General features: G+C 55.4%; 3 protein-coding genes across 14 annotated transcripts in view; 2 read left to right on the plus strand and 1 right to left on the minus strand.

Moving 5' to 3' along the window:
• Positions 1-417, minus strand: part of LOC110388438 (vasoactive intestinal polypeptide receptor 1-like) — a 6,624-nt gene extending 6,207 nt beyond the window's left edge. Inside the window, exon 1 of the mRNA XM_021377674.1 lies at positions 346-417. Coding sequence (XP_021233349.1) covers positions 346-417 — 72 coding nt within the window. The remainder of the gene's footprint in view (positions 1-345) is intronic.
• On the plus strand, positions 3,668-17,253 carry LOC110388592 (1-acyl-sn-glycerol-3-phosphate acyltransferase alpha-like). 12 transcript variants are annotated; one of them, XM_021378019.1, is made up of 25 exons: positions 3,668-3,818; positions 3,972-4,068; positions 4,670-4,785; positions 5,196-5,263; positions 5,370-5,551; positions 6,515-6,868; positions 8,306-8,439; positions 8,609-8,784; positions 8,899-8,994; positions 9,210-9,282; positions 9,434-11,059; positions 11,207-11,534; positions 11,723-12,058; positions 12,138-13,135; positions 13,231-13,301; positions 13,549-13,809; positions 13,910-13,967; positions 14,043-14,188; positions 14,323-14,472; positions 14,891-15,233; positions 15,314-15,425; positions 15,535-15,889; positions 15,966-16,075; positions 16,172-16,292; positions 16,586-17,253. In XM_021378019.1, the coding sequence occupies exons 5-11, from the start codon at positions 5,475-5,477 to the stop codon at positions 9,664-9,666; spliced, it is 1,143 nt and encodes a 380-aa protein (XP_021233694.1). In that variant the 5' UTR covers positions 3,668-3,818; positions 3,972-4,068; positions 4,670-4,785; positions 5,196-5,263; positions 5,370-5,474; the 3' UTR covers positions 9,667-11,059; positions 11,207-11,534; positions 11,723-12,058; positions 12,138-13,135; positions 13,231-13,301; positions 13,549-13,809; positions 13,910-13,967; positions 14,043-14,188; positions 14,323-14,472; positions 14,891-15,233; positions 15,314-15,425; positions 15,535-15,889; positions 15,966-16,075; positions 16,172-16,292; positions 16,586-17,253. The 12 variants fall into 12 exon arrangements, with proteins under 12 accessions (XP_021233694.1, XP_021233696.1, XP_021233701.1 ...); XM_021378021.1 differs by having other exon boundaries at positions 12,138-12,306; positions 12,727-13,135; positions 14,891-15,425; XM_021378026.1 differs by having other exon boundaries at positions 12,138-12,306; positions 13,029-13,135; positions 14,891-15,425.
• Positions 3,741-5,401, plus strand: PRR29 (proline rich 29). Its single transcript, XM_021377610.1, has 6 exons — positions 3,741-3,818; positions 3,972-4,068; positions 4,667-4,785; positions 4,933-5,102; positions 5,196-5,263; positions 5,370-5,401. Exons 1-6 carry the CDS (start codon positions 3,741-3,743, stop codon positions 5,399-5,401), a joined length of 564 nt encoding a protein of 187 aa, XP_021233285.1.

A 17,304-nucleotide genomic window follows, 5' to 3' on the forward strand; every position in this document is an offset into this window, starting at 1 on the left:
CCTTCCTCCCTTCCTCCCTTCCTTCCTTCCTTCCTTCCCCAATCCCCCCTCCTGAGCCCCCTTGTCACCCAAAACATGTGGGGAGCAGCACTGGTACCACCCCACTGCACTCCACAGAGTTTTCCTCCCCAGCTCCCCAAGGACACCTGGAGCACCATGTCCCATACAGAGCAGGTGTCACAGCCCTGGGGTGGGATGGGGACAAGGACAGGGACATGCAGGAGACACCTGAACCGACGAGGTCACCCCACCAGGACTGTGGGTGCTACAGTCCCCATGGTGCCACAGGCAGGGGACAGCCACCCACCTGTTGCCCCGTAATGTCCCCCCAGAGGACACACTTACCTGCAGCATCGGCAGCACGAGCAGCAGCACCAGCAGCACGCAGGAGCTGGGGTTCAGCCATGGGCACCCCATGGTGGGAGCTGGCCCCGTGCCACCCCACTCAGTCCCCAAGGGGATGGGGATGGTCCCGCTCCTCCCGCATGGCCCTGGACATGGGGTCCCGGCTCCAGGAGTGACCCTGCTCCCCTCACCCCTTTCCCTGCTCTGTCCCAACCCAGTCCTTTCCTGAGACCTCTGCAAACCACTTTCTCCGCAGCAGATGCTCAGTTCCTTAGAGTGTCCCTGACCTCCACCCTGTGCCGCCCCCTCCCCCCCACCCTCCCGTCCCTGTGCTGCCCACAGCTCCTTCTCTCCGCCAGACTGAATGTCACAGCTCTGGCGATGTGCAGGCTCCACCCTCCGCTCCCCCTCCCCATGCACAGGGCTGAATGCACAGATCACCCAGCCTGACACTGCCCCACCACCCCATTATCTGTACCCGCTGGGGTCCGGCCCCCCCCCAGGTGGGCATGCGTGGTGGGGCTGCAGAGTGCTCTTGCTTGCTGCTTGGATGCTGCTGAGCTGGAAACCCAATGTCCAAAGGGTTTGGGAAGAGGGGTGCAGGCAGGGATGATGCAGTGGAGTGCAGAGGGGCTAAGGAAGGTGGGGAACCCAAAGGGGATGCTGTGATGCTGGGGGTGTGTGCACACAGCTGTGACAAGTCATGCCCTGACACATGTGTGCACACAGGGCAGGGGTGTTCCTGCAAGTCGCTGTCATGTGAGGACACCCCAAAATCCCTTCCCAAATGGTCCTGCTGCCCCAGAAAGGCTGCAGGCTGGGTGTGTGGCAGGCAGCTCTGCAGGATGACCCGAACTCTGCCCCATCTGTGCACGACCAAAGCCCTCGGGTGGGCCGTCATGTGCTCCAGAAATCCCAGAAAAGTGCAATGGGGCATTGTCATCTCAGCTGATGATAACGAGTGCTGCGAGCTCGGTGCAAAACCAAAGCAGAATGGGTTGTACAAAGTGCCCAGCACAGCTCAGCTCGTCGTTCAAAGAAGTGATATGTAACACAAATACAGCTAAAAATGCAAAGAAAGCAACCGGTCCCTGAATATTTAAAGCTGTTTGTATGGCGTTATTAGGAGTGACCAATGCTGCTCTCGCAGGCACAGCTCTGATCCCGCAGTTCTATTGACATAAAGAGCCTCCGGGACCCGGCCAGCCTCATTACCATCTAATAGTTTCCAGCGAAATGCAAACACCCAATTTTAATCATTTAATTTTCCAACAGCACAGAAACAAGCAATGAGAGGGGGGCTTATCAGAGACCGCTAAAAGCAAATAAAATAGTTCCGGGTGCAAATAAGCCCACGCTGTGCTGGCAGAGTGGGGTGGAGGGGGACGGGGGGGGGATGGTGTTGGCCCCACGACAGCTATGTGTCCCCATAGAACTGGCTTCTTTGGTGCCATCTGGTGGCACCCACTTTGGGAGGTGGTTGGCTTTGATCAGTGGGAAATCAGCCGCTGTGCTTTGATGATGCAGCAGTGCCATGCATGGTCATAGGGTCGCCATGAGACCACCATGGGACTGCCATGGGACCACTATGAGACCACCATGAGACATGAGACCACCATGGGGCTGTGGACCGAGCGTCCCTGATGTCCGTGTTTCCTCATTTTGGGGTGTCCCCAGATAGGAGTGATGAGAGATGTTGCAGGGCCCATGCAAGACCATGGCCCAAAGCAGAGCAGCAGGTGGAGCCCGCCCTGAGCCAGAGATGGGGCTGAGGTTGGGGCCCAGGGTTTGATGTAGGGCAAAGATTTGGGTTTCCAGAGCAAGAAATTCCAGACATTCCTCAAGAAATGCCCAGAGCTGAGCCCCAGCCTCTGCCTTGCGCTGAGATGCACTGGGGCTGGGCGTAGCACTGGATCCACAGTGGGTTGGCACTAGGTTTGGGACCAAGAGCGCTGAATAACACCCTCAAAAGGGACAGGGATGCCAAGAACGGTCTTAGAGAATTCCCACCGTGTCCCCTTGCTGTCCTACCATGGCAAAAAGTCCACTGCAGTGCTTGAATCCTTCTTGCAGACAAGAACAAGATGAGCTCCTGAATGACACACACGCAGGCTGTGCTCAGAGCACGCCAGGCTCTGCCAGAAGCAGGGGGTAATCAGCACGGTAATCAAATGTGCAAATAATGGGAATTTGGGAGCTATAACAAAAGGCAGTGAAACAATCCAGCGGGGCCTGGAGAAATTAGGAACATCGAGTAAAGTGTAATCAAGTAGAAAATAGCCCCCGTGGAGCCAAGGGCTGGAGTCTGAGCAGCTGACTTTGCTCCTGCCATACGGAGGTGTCTCCAGTTGTGGGGTTTTGATGGGATCTGTTCCCACTTCATGAGCGGAGCCGGCTCTGGGCTGCAGGAGATGTTCCCAGGTCAGTGCTAGGGGACACCGAGAGCTCTGAGTTTAATGTTGATGAAATAATCACATGGAAGGGCAGTGGAACAGCTCACAGAGGCAGAGGGAAGATACCAGAGGACACTGGGAGGATGGGGAAAAAATTCCATTGCAGTGGGTTTGGATGCAAGAGGACGTGTGGCGACCCATGGGGATCAAGTCCAAAGTAGCACCTGAGCAATGGCCCCTGCTGCACCATGCCTTGGTCACAGATGGGGTCAGAGTGGACAACCGTGGGGTGGATGGACCTTCATCCTCCATCAGTGAAGACCCCACAGCCGCAGGGTGCTGAACTCCATCCCCACACCCCTCCCAGTGCTCCCACATGGAAACCTGTCCCAGGTGCAGGTGACACCCAGCCCCACGGGGACACACTGCTGCCCAGCAGCTGCCTCCAGCTGCTTTCCCTCAGCTCTCAACGGGACCTTTCAACACATCACAATCAGCGAGCAGCCAGGTGCATGAAAACATGTCCCAGCTGCCCCCACCCTCCCATCCCTGTCCTTCAGGTGGCTTTTCCGTGCCTCCCACCCAGAGATCAGAGCCATCTCCCCCCGTCCATGATGGGTGGCCCTGGGGAAGACCATGGGGCTGCGGGATGGGGGTTTTTAGAGAAGACTCCCAAACCACTTGGTCAAAGCCATGGGATGCTGCCAGTGGGCCAGTGGCGGGGCCGAGTCCTGGCACCAGGGCTCCCCAAACACTGGGACCAGTGCACAGGGCTGGGAAGAACCCACAGCCCCTGTTCCTTGCAGGGTCAAAAGCACCTGTGAGGGGGCACAACTCCCCTTAGTGTCAGTCCTTTTGTGGGTAGGGTGTCCTGGGGATGCAAGCAGGGAGAAGCAGTCTGGGGTTTCACCTCGAGCAGCCCAACCCACCGGGAGGGTTTGTTTGCCCCCAGCAGCTATAGCAACGAGCACAAGCTGCTGGTGCATTGCTGCTCATCCGGCCATGGAGCTCGGGGCAGCGGGGAATGCCTGCGGGGTCTGGGGGGACGCTGCAGTGGGGACCTCTGCCATCCCACATGGGGTGAGCCACACAGAGCAGCCCAGGGGGTGGTGGGGAGAGCAGGGTGGGTGGGAGGTGAGGGGCTGGGGTCTGGGTTTGGGGTAGGCACAGTGTGAGCTGCCCCCTACTCCAGACTCCTGTCGCTGGGGCTTTTCTCCCCCTCCTGTCTTTCAGCTCCCACCCGTGCCGGTGTCCTCGCAGCCACTGACCATCATCCAGCAGATTCCCATGGGCACAGCCCATCCCACCGGACCCCCACACCTACGGGGAGGTGTGTGACCATGGCCATCCCCGTGCTGAAACCATCCTGCCTCCAAACACAGGGAGAAAAGGACGAGCTCCAAATCACTCACGCACAAAGCCAGCAGGGTCCTGGGCACCACCCACCAGTGGGTTTGCAGGCACTTTGTGGGGGGATTTCGTGCCTGTAGCAGATGGGGATGTTTTAATGGGGGTGTTTTAATGGAGATATTTTAATGAGGATGTCTTAATGGGGATGTCTTAAAGGGGATGCGCCAAGGAGGCTTTGCCAAGCCCTGTGTGCTGCCAGGACTGCAGCAATTCTCCAAATGGGCGGAAAGTCTGCAGCCTCCAGCACCACTAATCACCTTTTGTGCGCAGCCAGACCAGATGTTTAATCCCATTTGCCAATCAGGAAAGGCGGAACGATCTCTATTTTAAAGCTTTATCTGAGCAAAATAATTTTTAAATGCCACCTAGGGCTTCCAAATCGGGGCATGGGGCTGGGTTGGCTCCTGGTGCTTGGCACTGGGACAAACCTTGGTGCCACCCCGTGGGATGCATCTGCACCGCTCATCCCATGCCCTTGCTCTAATCCCTCTCTGACGCAGAGCCCCTTTGCTCCCCAGCAGATTTGATCGAGCTGATGATGATTCAGAACTCCCAAATGCACCAGGTGGTGATGAACAGCCTGGCGGTGTCAGCACTGGTGTCCTTTGGGTTTGGGCCATCTCCAGCCACTGCCCAGGTATGGGGTGGGGAGGATGGATAACACCTGGTCCCTTTTTGGGACTGATGGGTGCTCTCCACCCTCTGATCTCCTTGGGGTTTTGGGGCTCTTTGGGTTGGTTTGACCCCCAGAATAGATTGTATCTAATTCTGTTCATCCCCATAGACACTTGGGGTGCCTTTGCAGCCTGGAGAGGAGGAGGAGGCTGTGGTTTTCCACCACCACTACATTCCTTATCCCGGTTCTGCTCCCGTCTGGGCCTGGCCACTCCTGGGTCAGGCTATGGGGCCTGCGGCCGTGCGGCACCTGGGCACAGCCACAGAGGACAGGGAGGTGTGAGTAGCAGGGGTGTCCTGGCACAACCGGAGGGACACGGGACAACACCAGGTGGGCACTCACTCACTCCTGTCCTCATCCCTCTCCATCAGTGCGGTGCCACCTCCTCCACCCCCCAGTGCAACAGGGACCGTCGGAGCCAGCATCCCACCAGCATCAGGTACCTTCAGCGGGAGGTGTTGCACTGACCTCCCCATGTGCCCAGCCGAGGGCTGAGACCTCCCCGCTCCCTCTGTCCAACCTCAATCCGTGCTTTCCCCCTGCAGAGTACTACGACATGCTGGAGGAGTGGCTCTGAGCACCCTGCAGCCTGAGGAGGCTGCTCCTGCACATCCTCATCCTCCACCCTAGAAGATCTTGCAGGGTACCCCATGGTACCAAGAGTTTTGGGGAGGGAGATGATGTGCCCAGCAAAATGCACTATTTTGGAGCGTGGATGTGCTATTCGGTGTGTGGACATGTTATTTTGGTGCGTGGGTGTACTGTTTTGGTGCACGGAAGCACAATTTTGGTGTACAGGGTGGGGTCGAGCCAAGACAGGTGTCCCCAATCTCCATCAGTCCCCTCAGATCTCAGTGCAGCACATTGTCTGTAATTAATTTGCTTTGTTAAGAAAGCACCCTGCTGGCACTAATTAAGCATCTGTAATTAAACCAGACTGCTGGCCCTGTGCCTGAATGTGGGGCTTCCTCCAAGCAAAGGAGGTGAGAGAGGGGGGGCTGTTGCCACTTGGGTGAGCATGTGGGGTGCCCATGGGGGCTATGCGGTGCTGGTGGGGGCAGTGGGGTGCAAATGGGGGGGTGTGATGGAGACTATCCAAAAGCCAAACTGAGCTGAATGTGGGGTAAAACCATGCTGATGTGCAACACTTTGTGTATCCGTACACACAAAATGAGGAGGAAGAGAGGAGTCACCGCGGGGATGGCCCAATCTTGAATATGGGAATAATGAGAGGAAGGGAGGGAGGATGGAGCAATAGGGATTGCCACACACGTGGTGGAAGTGAGCCCTGGGGCCCTCTCTGGGTGACACTGACTTGAGCAGCACAGAGGCATCCCATGGCCGGGGCACAAAACCCACGCTACCAGAAGTGGGGAGGAGGAGGAGCAGGGGAAGGAGCTGTGGAGGGCACGGAGTAGAGCAGTTTCACTGAAGGTATATCGTTGTCAGAGAGCAGCCGGGATGCTGGCTTTGACCCAAGGGCCAACGGAACCCATGGATCTGGGTGACAGCACACAGATGGGGCAGTGGGGCTGTGACCCCTAACAGAAAAGAGGTGTTGGTGAAAAGCCGTTGCAGTGCTTGATAGCCCGGCAGGATGCATATCAGCAGTGACTCCCCAGGTGACCCAGGGTCTCCGGCAGTGACTCACTCCTTCTCTCCACCCTCACGTGCTGTGCCTGCTTGCCAGCCCTACAAGCCTCTGTATGGGGCAGCTCCTTCCCTGGACCAGCCCCGAACGCCCACACACCGCTCTGCTGATCCACCGGCTTCACCTGCCCTGCTCCTGGTGTCCCTGCTCTCCACCCCAGCTCTGGGGACGCAGGCTGAGCTCCCCAGCATCCCCACACCCAAGCGGCATGATGGATGTGACCCTTCTCCATGGGCTGCTGCTGCTCCTCCTCCTCCCTGTGCTGCTTTTCCGGCACAGTGCAACCTTCCGCTACTTCTGCAAAGTGACCTTCTTCAACATCTGGATCTTGACCATGGCGACTTTCATCTCCCCCTTCGCGGCAATTCGGGGACGCTGCGTGGAGAACATGAAGTGAGTATGGCTTGGGGTTGTGCTTCCAGCATGGAGACATCTGGGGCTTGGTGATGATGGAGTCGTGGGATCTTGTGGTTTTGTGGTCGTGTCCATAGCCAGGACAGCAATTTAAGTCCTGGAGCCACGATGAGTGCTGCGGTCTTGTCCATGTGGTGCATCTGCACACTGCGGTGGTCCATGGTTAGCAATGGGCACACCATGATGGGGCAACCACCTGGGACTGGGCTGGCTGGTCCCTGTTGGATCGAGTAACATAAGGGGGAGAATTGGCCATTGCACCATTGGGTCATCAGATGAGGGACTGGAAGTGTCTGAAGCACTTGTTGGCAGGATGAGCGTGCATGCCCACATCCCTGGCAGTGCAGCCCACTTTGGGAGCTGGACTCCAGGATTTCGTGATGCCATCATCTCAGTGTCCCAGAGGGATGCCCCGGTGCTTCCCCATCGCTCAGCCAGGCTGGGGGTGGTGGTGGCCATGATAGCATCTCTGAGCAACACGGGCTGCTTCCAGGGCTGACGCAACCCTGGTGCTTAATTCCTGGCCATGATAGCATACTGGAGGGATGTAATTGTGTCAGGATGAAAGATGAGCCTGTGGAATTTCCAAGCTCAAGCCATCACGTGTCGGAGCAGGCAGATCTGGAGCCCTTGGCGGGATTGCAGTCAGAGGTTTGGTGTTATCAGTCCCCTCGTGCAGCCGTTCTCCCTCACTCTCTCTGTGCAGGAATGATGCTCAAGCACGTGCATGTCCCATTGCTTTGAGCCCTGGTGCAAACGCTTCCGGCTCAGTGGAAATCCCTGGCATGATGCAGCCGTGACTCACGGTGCCTTGTCTCATCCCACCGCCACCTCACCACCGCAGCACACCCAGCTCCATCTCCTCCTCCTCAGCCTCCAAATCACAACGCCTCCGGCTTGGAGAGGGTTCCTGCCATTAGTCCTGGCTTTGGGGCATTCCTCAAACCTCTTCTCTTCCCCACCTGGTGCTGAGCTCTTCCTGACCACCCTTTCCACATTAGGTTTGAAGCCTTCACTGTTGGATGTGAGATCCTTGGCACAGATGCTCTCCATTGCTTTGAGTCGGAAAGTGCCCCATTTCAACGTCAGAAGTATATTTATCTCCAGCATGGGTGCTGCAATCCCCATTGCTCCATCCTTTCTCCATTCCTCTCGTTATTCTCATACTGAGTGTCACCCTTCATCAGCACTGCCATCCTGGTGTCACCCTTCCTGTCCAAGCCTCTCTGGATGGTGACAGGGCTCTTCCTCATTCCCCATCCAGCTGATAAAACCTCCATCTCTAGCTGACTTTAGGCCAAGTGAAGCAATTCTGAGTTGCTCTGATGAGCTGGTTCTTGCCTTCCCTGCTCTTGTCATGAGCCCCTTCCACCTCTCTGTGTCAGTCTGCTCCCCACATGTGTCCCTCTGCCCTAGGCTCCTCTGTGCTGCGATCCGGCCCCTCAAGCACTTGTATGGCATCAAGATAGAGGTGCTGGGTGCTGAGAACCTGAATCTCAAGGAGCCCTATGTGATAGTTTGCAACCACCAAGCTTCCCTTGACCTCATGGGTATGTGCAGGGGAGAGGAGGGGTTCATCACCATGTGAGCAGCCTTTGGGGTTGGGCTGAGCTCAGGGCTATGGGTGTGCTACAGGGAAAGGGTTGGGGCTCTGTGTTACTGTTGGTGATAGGAACCACAAAGTAGGGGGTGATTGTTTCCTTCCCATCCGTCCTCCAGGCATGGTGGAGGTCATCCCAAAGCGCTGTGTGCCCATTGCCAAGAAGGAGCTCCTGTACATGGGTACCGTGGGCTGGGCCTGCTGGCTCAGCGGCATCATCTTCATCGACCGCCGAAGGACGGGAGATGCCATCGATGTCATCTCCCAGACAGCCAAGACCATACAGCGTGAAAATGTGAGTGGGAGAAACTGATCTGGGAATAAAGGGGGGTTCAGGGAGGACCACAGGTGTCATGGTGGGGAGGTGGTGCCTGGGGTCCGTGCTCACAGCTCTCTCTGTCCTGTGCAGCTCCGAGTATGGATTTTCCCAGAAGGCACCAGGAACCAGAGCAGATCCATGCTGCCCTTCAAGCGTGGGGCGTTTCACCTGGCTGTGCAGGCTCAGGTAAGGCATCAAGTTGGGGTTGTTATCTCCCAAGGCATCCCCTGCCCATAGAACACTCTCTGTCATCCGCCCTTGGCAAAGAGGGATGGAGGATGTTAGGGTCTTCTTGGGTCTGCAGAGCCCAGGGAGGTGACAGGGACCTGGGGCATAGCAGGAACTAGAGTCCTACTGGTGTTAAATGGGGAGGGGTCTGCATGAACCTCCATCTCCTTCAGGTTCCCATTTTTCCGGTTGTGATTTCTCCATACTGGGACTTCTTCAGCTCCAAGGAGAAGAAATTCACCCCTGGTAAGTGGAGGACAAGAAGCCCCATTGCAGAGGCGGTGGGGATGGGGTGCATGAGGGCTGGTGGTCTTTATGAAGGACACTGAGGTGTGTGGAGGCATCCAGCGGTGGAGGACGTTGGTAGGATGACCTGGCCTCTCCTCTCCATTTCCAGGGATGTTCACCATCCGAGTTCTCCCCAGGATAGAAACCCGTGGCCTGAGCCCGAAGGATGTCCCAGAGCTGACAGAGACTGTCCGCAACATCATGGTCGATGTCTTCTCTGAGATGTCTGCAAATCACTGCAGGGATCAGTGTGCGGAGCTTCCTCTGCTCCCACGCACTGGGGCCACCAAGGGGACTGACTGCACGTGGCATGAGGAGGATGCAAATGGGACCAATGATTAGGCAGAGCTCATGGGGACACCAGGGGGGTTGGGTACCAGGTACCAGGTAGAGCTTGCTGCTTCCTTCTCCATCTCTTGTGGTGTTGTTCATCCATGGGCTCGTTGCCCAGGGTCCTACTGATTGTGCTGTCCTCATGCATGCAGACATGAGGAGGTGTCCAGAACATGTGGTGAGCCTGTGGGGACTGGAGGGATGTGGGGAGGGGGAAATTGCTACATGAAAAGAGCTTCCTCAATGCAGACTGATGAGATAAGGGTGCAAAATTAAAAAGTTCACAGCTGTTGTTTGTGCACAGTGCCATGCCTGAGCCTGGGGGATGAGGGCAGGTGGGGATGGCCATGCTGCACGTGGAGCATCTCTGAAGATAATGGGCAAACCGTGGCCAAGAAGGTGCATAGTGCTTTGGTTCATCGTTGCTGCTCTTGGAAATGTCTGGAAGAAATTCTGAAAAACAGCAGAAATTTTCTATTCTGCTGGGCAGCACTATTAGCAATGGTGGGTCAGAGCTCTCCAGGTCAGTAACCATCATGTAGAGATGGTCAGTGGCAGAGGGCACATGGAGGACCTTATTTTCCCAGGGCTGCCACATGCCTGCTGCTATGGGTTGTGCTCGGCTGCTGAGAGCCTGGAACCCACCTGGGGGTGGACTGGGTGGCTAAACACTGTCCCAGCTGGAGACCTCGCTGGGTTTTGCTCGCTCCACCAGGGAGGAAAGGGTGAACGGGAGAGGAGGAAGACTCAATATGAGGGCTTGAAGCTCGCCTTGCCTCCATGTTCTTCCCCCACATATGGGGTCCAGAGCAGCCCTGACCTGCCTGCTGCTCTGCGTCCTGCACCTCATTGCTGGAGCAGCTGCATGGCCATAAGACCTCTTCGTGTCAGTCTGTCCATGCTGGGTGGGATGGTGGGTGGTCTTAGCTTGCTGCTGGTGCTCAGGGTCCGTCCTCATCATGAGTGTGGTTGCCTGGTTTGGGTGGAGGTGCTTGGGAGTGTGTGTTGTCCCTGTGAGGACAGAGGGATTAGTGCCTGTGGATGCTGAGCATTGGGTTTTGGTGAGGGTCCCTGCCCACCTCCACTGTCAAAGTGTCTTCTGCCTAGAAGCTTCATGGTGATGTTCCCCTATGTGATCTACTACTCGCATGGGGGCAAGATGCACATCCATCTTGTGGACCTGGATGAGCCAGTGCGCGTCACCCTCAGCCTGAAGAGCAGCCATGGCATCCCCAGCATCACCCTGAAGGAGATGAGTAGCAGGAGCCTCCAGCTGGACTGGCCTCTCTTCCCCAACGTGGGTGACCCCAAGAAGGGATGTCCCCCCCCTTAGGTCCCTCCATGGGGTGGGGACACAGGCTGTCCTGGGTGGGCAATGACTTGAAGAGCAGAGGGACACAGGGTACGTACAAAGAGCTTGTGAACTCTCCCCCATCATCTTCCCATGCACATTGGTCCCTGCTCCATGCAGGGACAAGGGGAAGGTGATGATGGTGCCCAATTCCACCATAAAGTCTTTGCACCCATTTCTTTGGTTTGCCTGAGGCAGGTTACTACCCCAACTGAGGAGGATGTGTATGTGCACATCACCATCCGAGGAGGTTCCCTGAAGGTCTCCAGGTGTAGGAAGGTCCTCCTGAAAGCCCCAGGTCTGTGGACTATGATACAGACAGACAGGACTGCCTACAAGCCTGGACAAACCAGTGAGGATCAGGAGCTGTGGGAAGATGTCACGGACTCCTGGCATGAGATCCCCAGCTGGGTTCCCAGGTTGGGCCCCAGCCCCATAGCACTCACTCCTGCTCTGGGATTTGCTCTTTCCGGTGAAGTTTCGAATTCTCTGTTTGGATGAAGACTTCATGCCCTGTGACAGAAAGGTGAGATGGGATCAGGGTGCAGGGGGGTGTGGAGGCAATAGGGTCTCCATGCACCAAACAGGTGGGGTCCCAACAGTAGTGTCACCATGAGGGTGGAGGGGATGAGTGCAGGGAGATGGGCGAAATCGTGGGTTGGGCTTCTCGTGCTTTGGTGCTGAATGCTGATGTCTACCTTTCTGTTTTTGCAGCTTCCCTCAGTGACTGTGCATGTGAGTGAGTCCTCACCTTGTGCCATTCCATATGTGTGTGCTGCTGGGGACCATGTACAGCAACAGGGAGGACATCCCTGCTTCAGGGAAGTCACAAAGAGGGACAAAAAGAGCATGAATTCCTTGTTCACACCCCATCGTCAGCCTCTCAAAGGGCTGACACTGCCTGTCCCTGTGCGCAGGATCCCAGAAAAAACAACATTGTGGGGTGTCTGGATGTGACCCCATAGCAGGGCATCATGGACCTGTCCTTCCAGGAATGCAGCCCTGGGCATGTGCACCATCAAGGCAGAGGAGAAGAATCACGCCTTTGAGGTGGGAGGAAGGCTTCTGGGAGCCATCATGGAGATGGCAAGAAACGGGCACGGTCCCATTCTTGGTCACTCTTCACCAGGGAATACCCGGTTCAAAGTGCTGCTCCAGCTGCCCTCCTTCGTGATGGGGATGGATGAGAAAGTCCCACTGCACGTCTGTGGGACCCCAAGTTCATCGCAGCGCAGACAGGAATGACAGATCTTCGGCCTCTCCTCTTTGCCTTCAGCCACTAAGAAGGATATTTTTGGGTAAAGATGTGTATTTCATTAGTGCCCAGATCCAGGTTAATACTAGTTCTGCTCACACTACAACTCCTGTCACCCCTGTTGACCATTTCTTGTGCTTGTTGCTCAAGAAGTGTGGTTTTGCACTGCGCAAATCTTGCCCCTAAACATAGAATCATGGAATAGAATCATAAGGATTGGAAAAAATCTCCAAGATCACCTAGTCCAAGTATCCACCTACCACTATTTCCCCACTAAACCGTGTCCCCTAGTACAACATCTAAATGTTTCTTGACCTCCAGGGACACAGACCCAACCATCTCCCTCAGCAGGCCATTCCAGAGCCTGACCGCTCTTTTGGAGAAGAAATTCTTCCTGATATTCAACCTGAAACTCCTTGGTGCAACTTGAGGCCATTCCTTCTCATCCTATCCCTGTTACCAGGAGCAGAGGGTGATCCCCACCTTGCCACAAATGAGTACAGAGGGACGACCAGCTCCTGCTCCTGCTGGCTGCACTATTGCTGATACAATCCAGGATGCTGCTGGCCGTCTTGGCAACCTGTGCACCTAATGGACCATCTCCATGAGTTCATGGAGGCATCCTGTGGAGGACCAACACATCTTTTTCTGCTCATTTCCTTGAGGAGCACCACAAAGACATAGGGGGAGAGCATGCAAGGGGGAAAGCAGGGATGGAAAGCACGTCACCCAGAGCCTCTCTATTTTTGCCCTTTCTTTCTGCAGGAAAGACAAAAAGCATTACTAAAAGCTGCAAGATTTTTCCTGAAATGCCCGTAGATGCCTCCAAGGACACCAATGGATTCAACAGTGGGATGTCCTATGATGGAAAGGTAATGGGGGCTTCTCATGCCTCAAAGCCCCACTTTGCCACCCCTGCCCCATGGCTCCAGCCCAACCTGGGCATCTCCCCTTGCTCTTAGTGCAGATGCTGCTGAAGGGGGCCAGTGGGATCTCTTCTACCTTCACCATCCCAAAAGAAGACCAAATAGCTGTGGGGTACTTGTTTCCTTCCTATCTTCTTGCCATCCACTCTGTTCCTTTGAGCTTCCTTTTGACCAGCCCATGACGGCACACAGCTCTTTTCTGGAGTCTGAACAGAGCTGGATCATGTTTCTAGCCATGCTCCTGCAGGGATGCCGCATCAAAATGTGTGATGGTTGTGGCTGCTGAGCTGCCTTTACTTTTGAGATCCCTGATTTCCATCCCTTGGGGTTAGCTCATGGATGTATCTCTGTCTTTCTAGCCCAAGAACCAATACAACAGCCACATCCCAGATCCCTCTGACTGGGACAGCTTAAGTTTCTTGAAGATCTGCAGGATGAAAATGACGCTGCCCTGCAGCCAGCCCCTGCAGATCCAGGTGTATTACAAATTGAGTGAGGAGTTTCTGAAGTGTGTTCCTCCTGTGAGTCTTCATCTGAAATAAGAATTTCATCCAAAATGAGAATAAAGCTTCTGGACTGCTCAGGATGAAGCCGTTTCCAGCAAGCCCTTGGGATGCACGGTTGGCTTCAAGGCTTGGGCTTCAACTGTTGGGTCTTAAGAGTACCATTTCCATTCATCGTGCAGAACTGGTTTAGCCATTCCCATCTCCTCTTTTGCAGATCCTGGCCAAAGAAACCCTTGTGACCATCTTCAGGAAGGAGCTGCTTGTGGAGGCAGGTGGGTCCTGCAGCAGGATGGGCAGTGTGGGGCTTTGCTGCCCATATCTGGACCTGATTTCCCTCTCTGTCTCAGCACTAAGTGGTTCCTTCTCTGTGGAGCTGCCCTCTGGCCACAAGTTGGTGCCCACAGCCACAGTGCTGTGCGATGCGATTCTGCCCAGAGGCTGTACTTTGATCGACTGGACTCTGCTGCACGTTGCCCTCTGCTTCCCCAACTAGGTGTGTGGGGGCTGCAACCCATCTTCTGGATTCCACCACACCCCTTGCTCTTCACTCTCGGCCAATTCTTGGAGCATGGAGAGAAAGTTCTTCCTGAGAGTCTCTCCCCTAACCCAAGCCTTCCTTCTCCCTAGGTGAAGCTGTCCTTCCCAGAACAAAAGGCTCTGGCAGGCTCTCAGATGCAACTGAAGATGCAGGCTGTTCCGGAGTCCCTGTGTGCCATCCACACCATGGATGAGCACATGTGGTACGCTGGTCTCAAGGTCACCACCAGCTTCAGCATGGTGAGTCTCTGTACTGGGCTGGTGCATTTCCTTGGGGTCTTCACTGGCTGAGGCTGGCAGTATCACTGCGGGCCCGGGGAGGTTCAGGAGCAGTGGGGTTGGAGCTGGGCCTTGAGCACTTCATGTATTTCTCAGCTGGAGCTCATGTTCTTCGGTTTAGGTCTCCAGCTTACACCTATCTTCTGAAGACAGCTCTCACTCCAAAGATCAAGTCCTGACTACTACTGTCTGTCCCTTTTATGACCAGACAGCAAGTTCTATGCCACTTAATCCTTATGATGTGTTTGAGGAGCTCTACCCTATTAGCCTCAAACGCTGTGGGATTAGGGAGGAACCATCATATCCCGACTATGGGAGTCGGTGCGACCCAGATATAGTACGAGCCCCCAGCCTTGCCTTGTGTTCTTCTTCCTCCCAGGAATGGTCTGCCTCACCCACCCCATGCCCGTACCCATGAACCATCCTCTTACATCCCCCACATGAGATGCACTGAACCCTACTTCTTCAGCTTAAGAGAGACACGTGAAATATATCCGTCAGTCCAAGTACTGCAGCATTCAATGAAGATGGGGATAAGATCTGCTTGTCCACTTCAAACCTGGGCTCAGATTGAATAGAGAGGGATGGAAAGGAATTTGAACACCTCTGGGCTTCAGCACGATGTGATCCTCTCTTACTTATCGTGATTCAGATTGCAGACTTGAAAAGTGTCACCAACACTGTGCTGGAAATGTGCTTATTTAAGTGCTTCCAAATACTAGGTGAGCAGAGAGAGTGCGCAGCAGCCTCCATGCTGCCCTGTCCTCCCTTTCTGGCAGTGCTGTCATGTCGTGTCCACCAGGAGAGCCAGAGGAGAATGAAAGGGCAGCTATGGCAGAACCCAGAATCTAGTTGGACCTAGCACGGCAGATGGAATTTCTGGGGACGTGGCTGTGGCAACTGGTCTCTGTGGGGTGAGTATGGAGTCTGTACCACATCTACTTCCCCACTGGGAGCAGCACCCAGGGCTCTGCTGTCCATGTAGCCACTGAGACGCATCTGGCCCCTTCCCTCCCACTTCAGCACCAGCCCCCTGGACAGCGCATGGCAAAGTCCTCTGGGCTTTGGGCTTGGGACCGCTGGCCCAAAGATCAAGCCCAGATGCCACCAGCTGCGGGCAACCCTTGGTGGCCTCTGGACGTTCTGTCCCACGATCTGCAAGGAGGAGGGCTCTGCAGAAGTGAGGGTGACGGTGCCCGATGCCATCACGGAGTGGAAAGCTGGGATGTTCTGCACTGCGCCCATAGGTTGGGGCTGGCCGCCGTTGCCACCCTCATGGCTTACAAGCCCTTCTTGGTGGAGCTGGCCCTGCCCTCTGCTGTCACTTGTGGCAAAAGCTTTACTGTGGCTGCCACCATCATCGATCACCTGCCTATGGGTGAGCGGGGTGGGCCAGGGACCATGGGGCCAGGGGCTACGACCTGGTGGAGGGCTGATATTGCTGGCATCTGCAGGTTTGGGTGATGCTGGAGGACTCAGAAAAGCTGGATGTGTTGGAGAGGGAAGATGACACGGATGGCAGCTGTGTGTGTGGGTACAAAGCCAGGACCTTCTGCTGGGACATGTAAGGCATCAGTCTGAGTATGAATGCATTTGCTGGTGGGTGAAGGGCTGGGGTCTCAGGGCTGTGTCACAGCTCCATCCCTGTCTGTACCTGCAGGGAAGGTGATGTCACTGTCAGTGCCCAGGCCCTGCACACGGAGGAGCTGTGTGGCACAGAGTTGCCCGTGGTGCCAGCACAGAGGGACATGGACACTGTGACAAAGTGGCTGGTTGTGAAGGTGAACCCGGATGGTGTCCAGTTTGCTCCCCTTGTCACACCACGCATGGGGCTTCTCCAAGGACAGCCCAGCTCGGTCCATGTAGTCCTGGGCTCTCCTGGACAAGGAGGCAGTGGGGATAGCGTCCAAGTGGGGTCTGCTTTGGGTCCTGAGCTCTCCTGGCACATTGGTGGCCAGGGGGGCAGTGAGGATATGATTCAGATGGGTTGACTGTGTGTTAGAAGGAGGAGAGGTGTTTCTGGGATGGAGGTCAGGCTCACTCTGATCCAGGCCTCATACCTGCTGTATTTCAGCCTTCCCAGAGTTGAAGATTGACATGAATGGAAACTGCAGCTTCCTGGCCGTTCTGTTCCTGACTGCATCGTACCTACCAGGCAGCTGAGGTCTCAAGCCTCTGCCCATTCCTGCTGCCTCATCCCCTTTGCCTGACTGGAGCCTTCAGCAACGTGGTTGAGATGAGGACTCCAAAAGCCACTTGTGGTCCCTGTTCCACCCTGGCTGCTTCATCCACTTCATTCGTGTGCATCAGGGGCCAGTGGGGGACATCTGCTTTGCTGCCCACCATGGAGACGTTGTTGCCCTTGAGCTGACATCAGTGTAATTCCTGGAAAAAAAAAAAAAAGGCAGAAAACCCCTGGGGATCAATGCAAACATGATGATGTGGGCCAGGAGCAATGGCTGGCCATGGGGAGGATGGTCCAGACTGCTCCTGTTCTGCCAGGCTGGAAAAGTAAGAAAAATGCAAGAAAGGAAATAAAAGCAGCAAAAGGTTTTTCCTGCATGAAAGTTCCTTGTCTTCAGGCTCTTTCCCAGCATCCCTGGCCCGAGCCACCCCTAAGGGCTGGCACTTTGTTCCTGGGTTTCAGTGTTCCTGTCCTGCTTAATGATGCATAAAAGGGGCTGCAGTTTATTTGCATCCACTGTCCGCTTTGTTTTGCGAAATAAAAAGCTGGAACTAGAACTGAAAGAGTGTTTGTTGCATGGGTGGCAACACCTGCATCCCCAGGTGACA

Source organism: Numida meleagris, chromosome 26 (assembly GCF_002078875.1).
Source record: "Numida meleagris isolate 19003 breed g44 Domestic line chromosome 26, NumMel1.0, whole genome shotgun sequence".
Taxonomy (NCBI): domain Eukaryota; kingdom Metazoa; phylum Chordata; class Aves; order Galliformes; family Numididae; genus Numida; species Numida meleagris.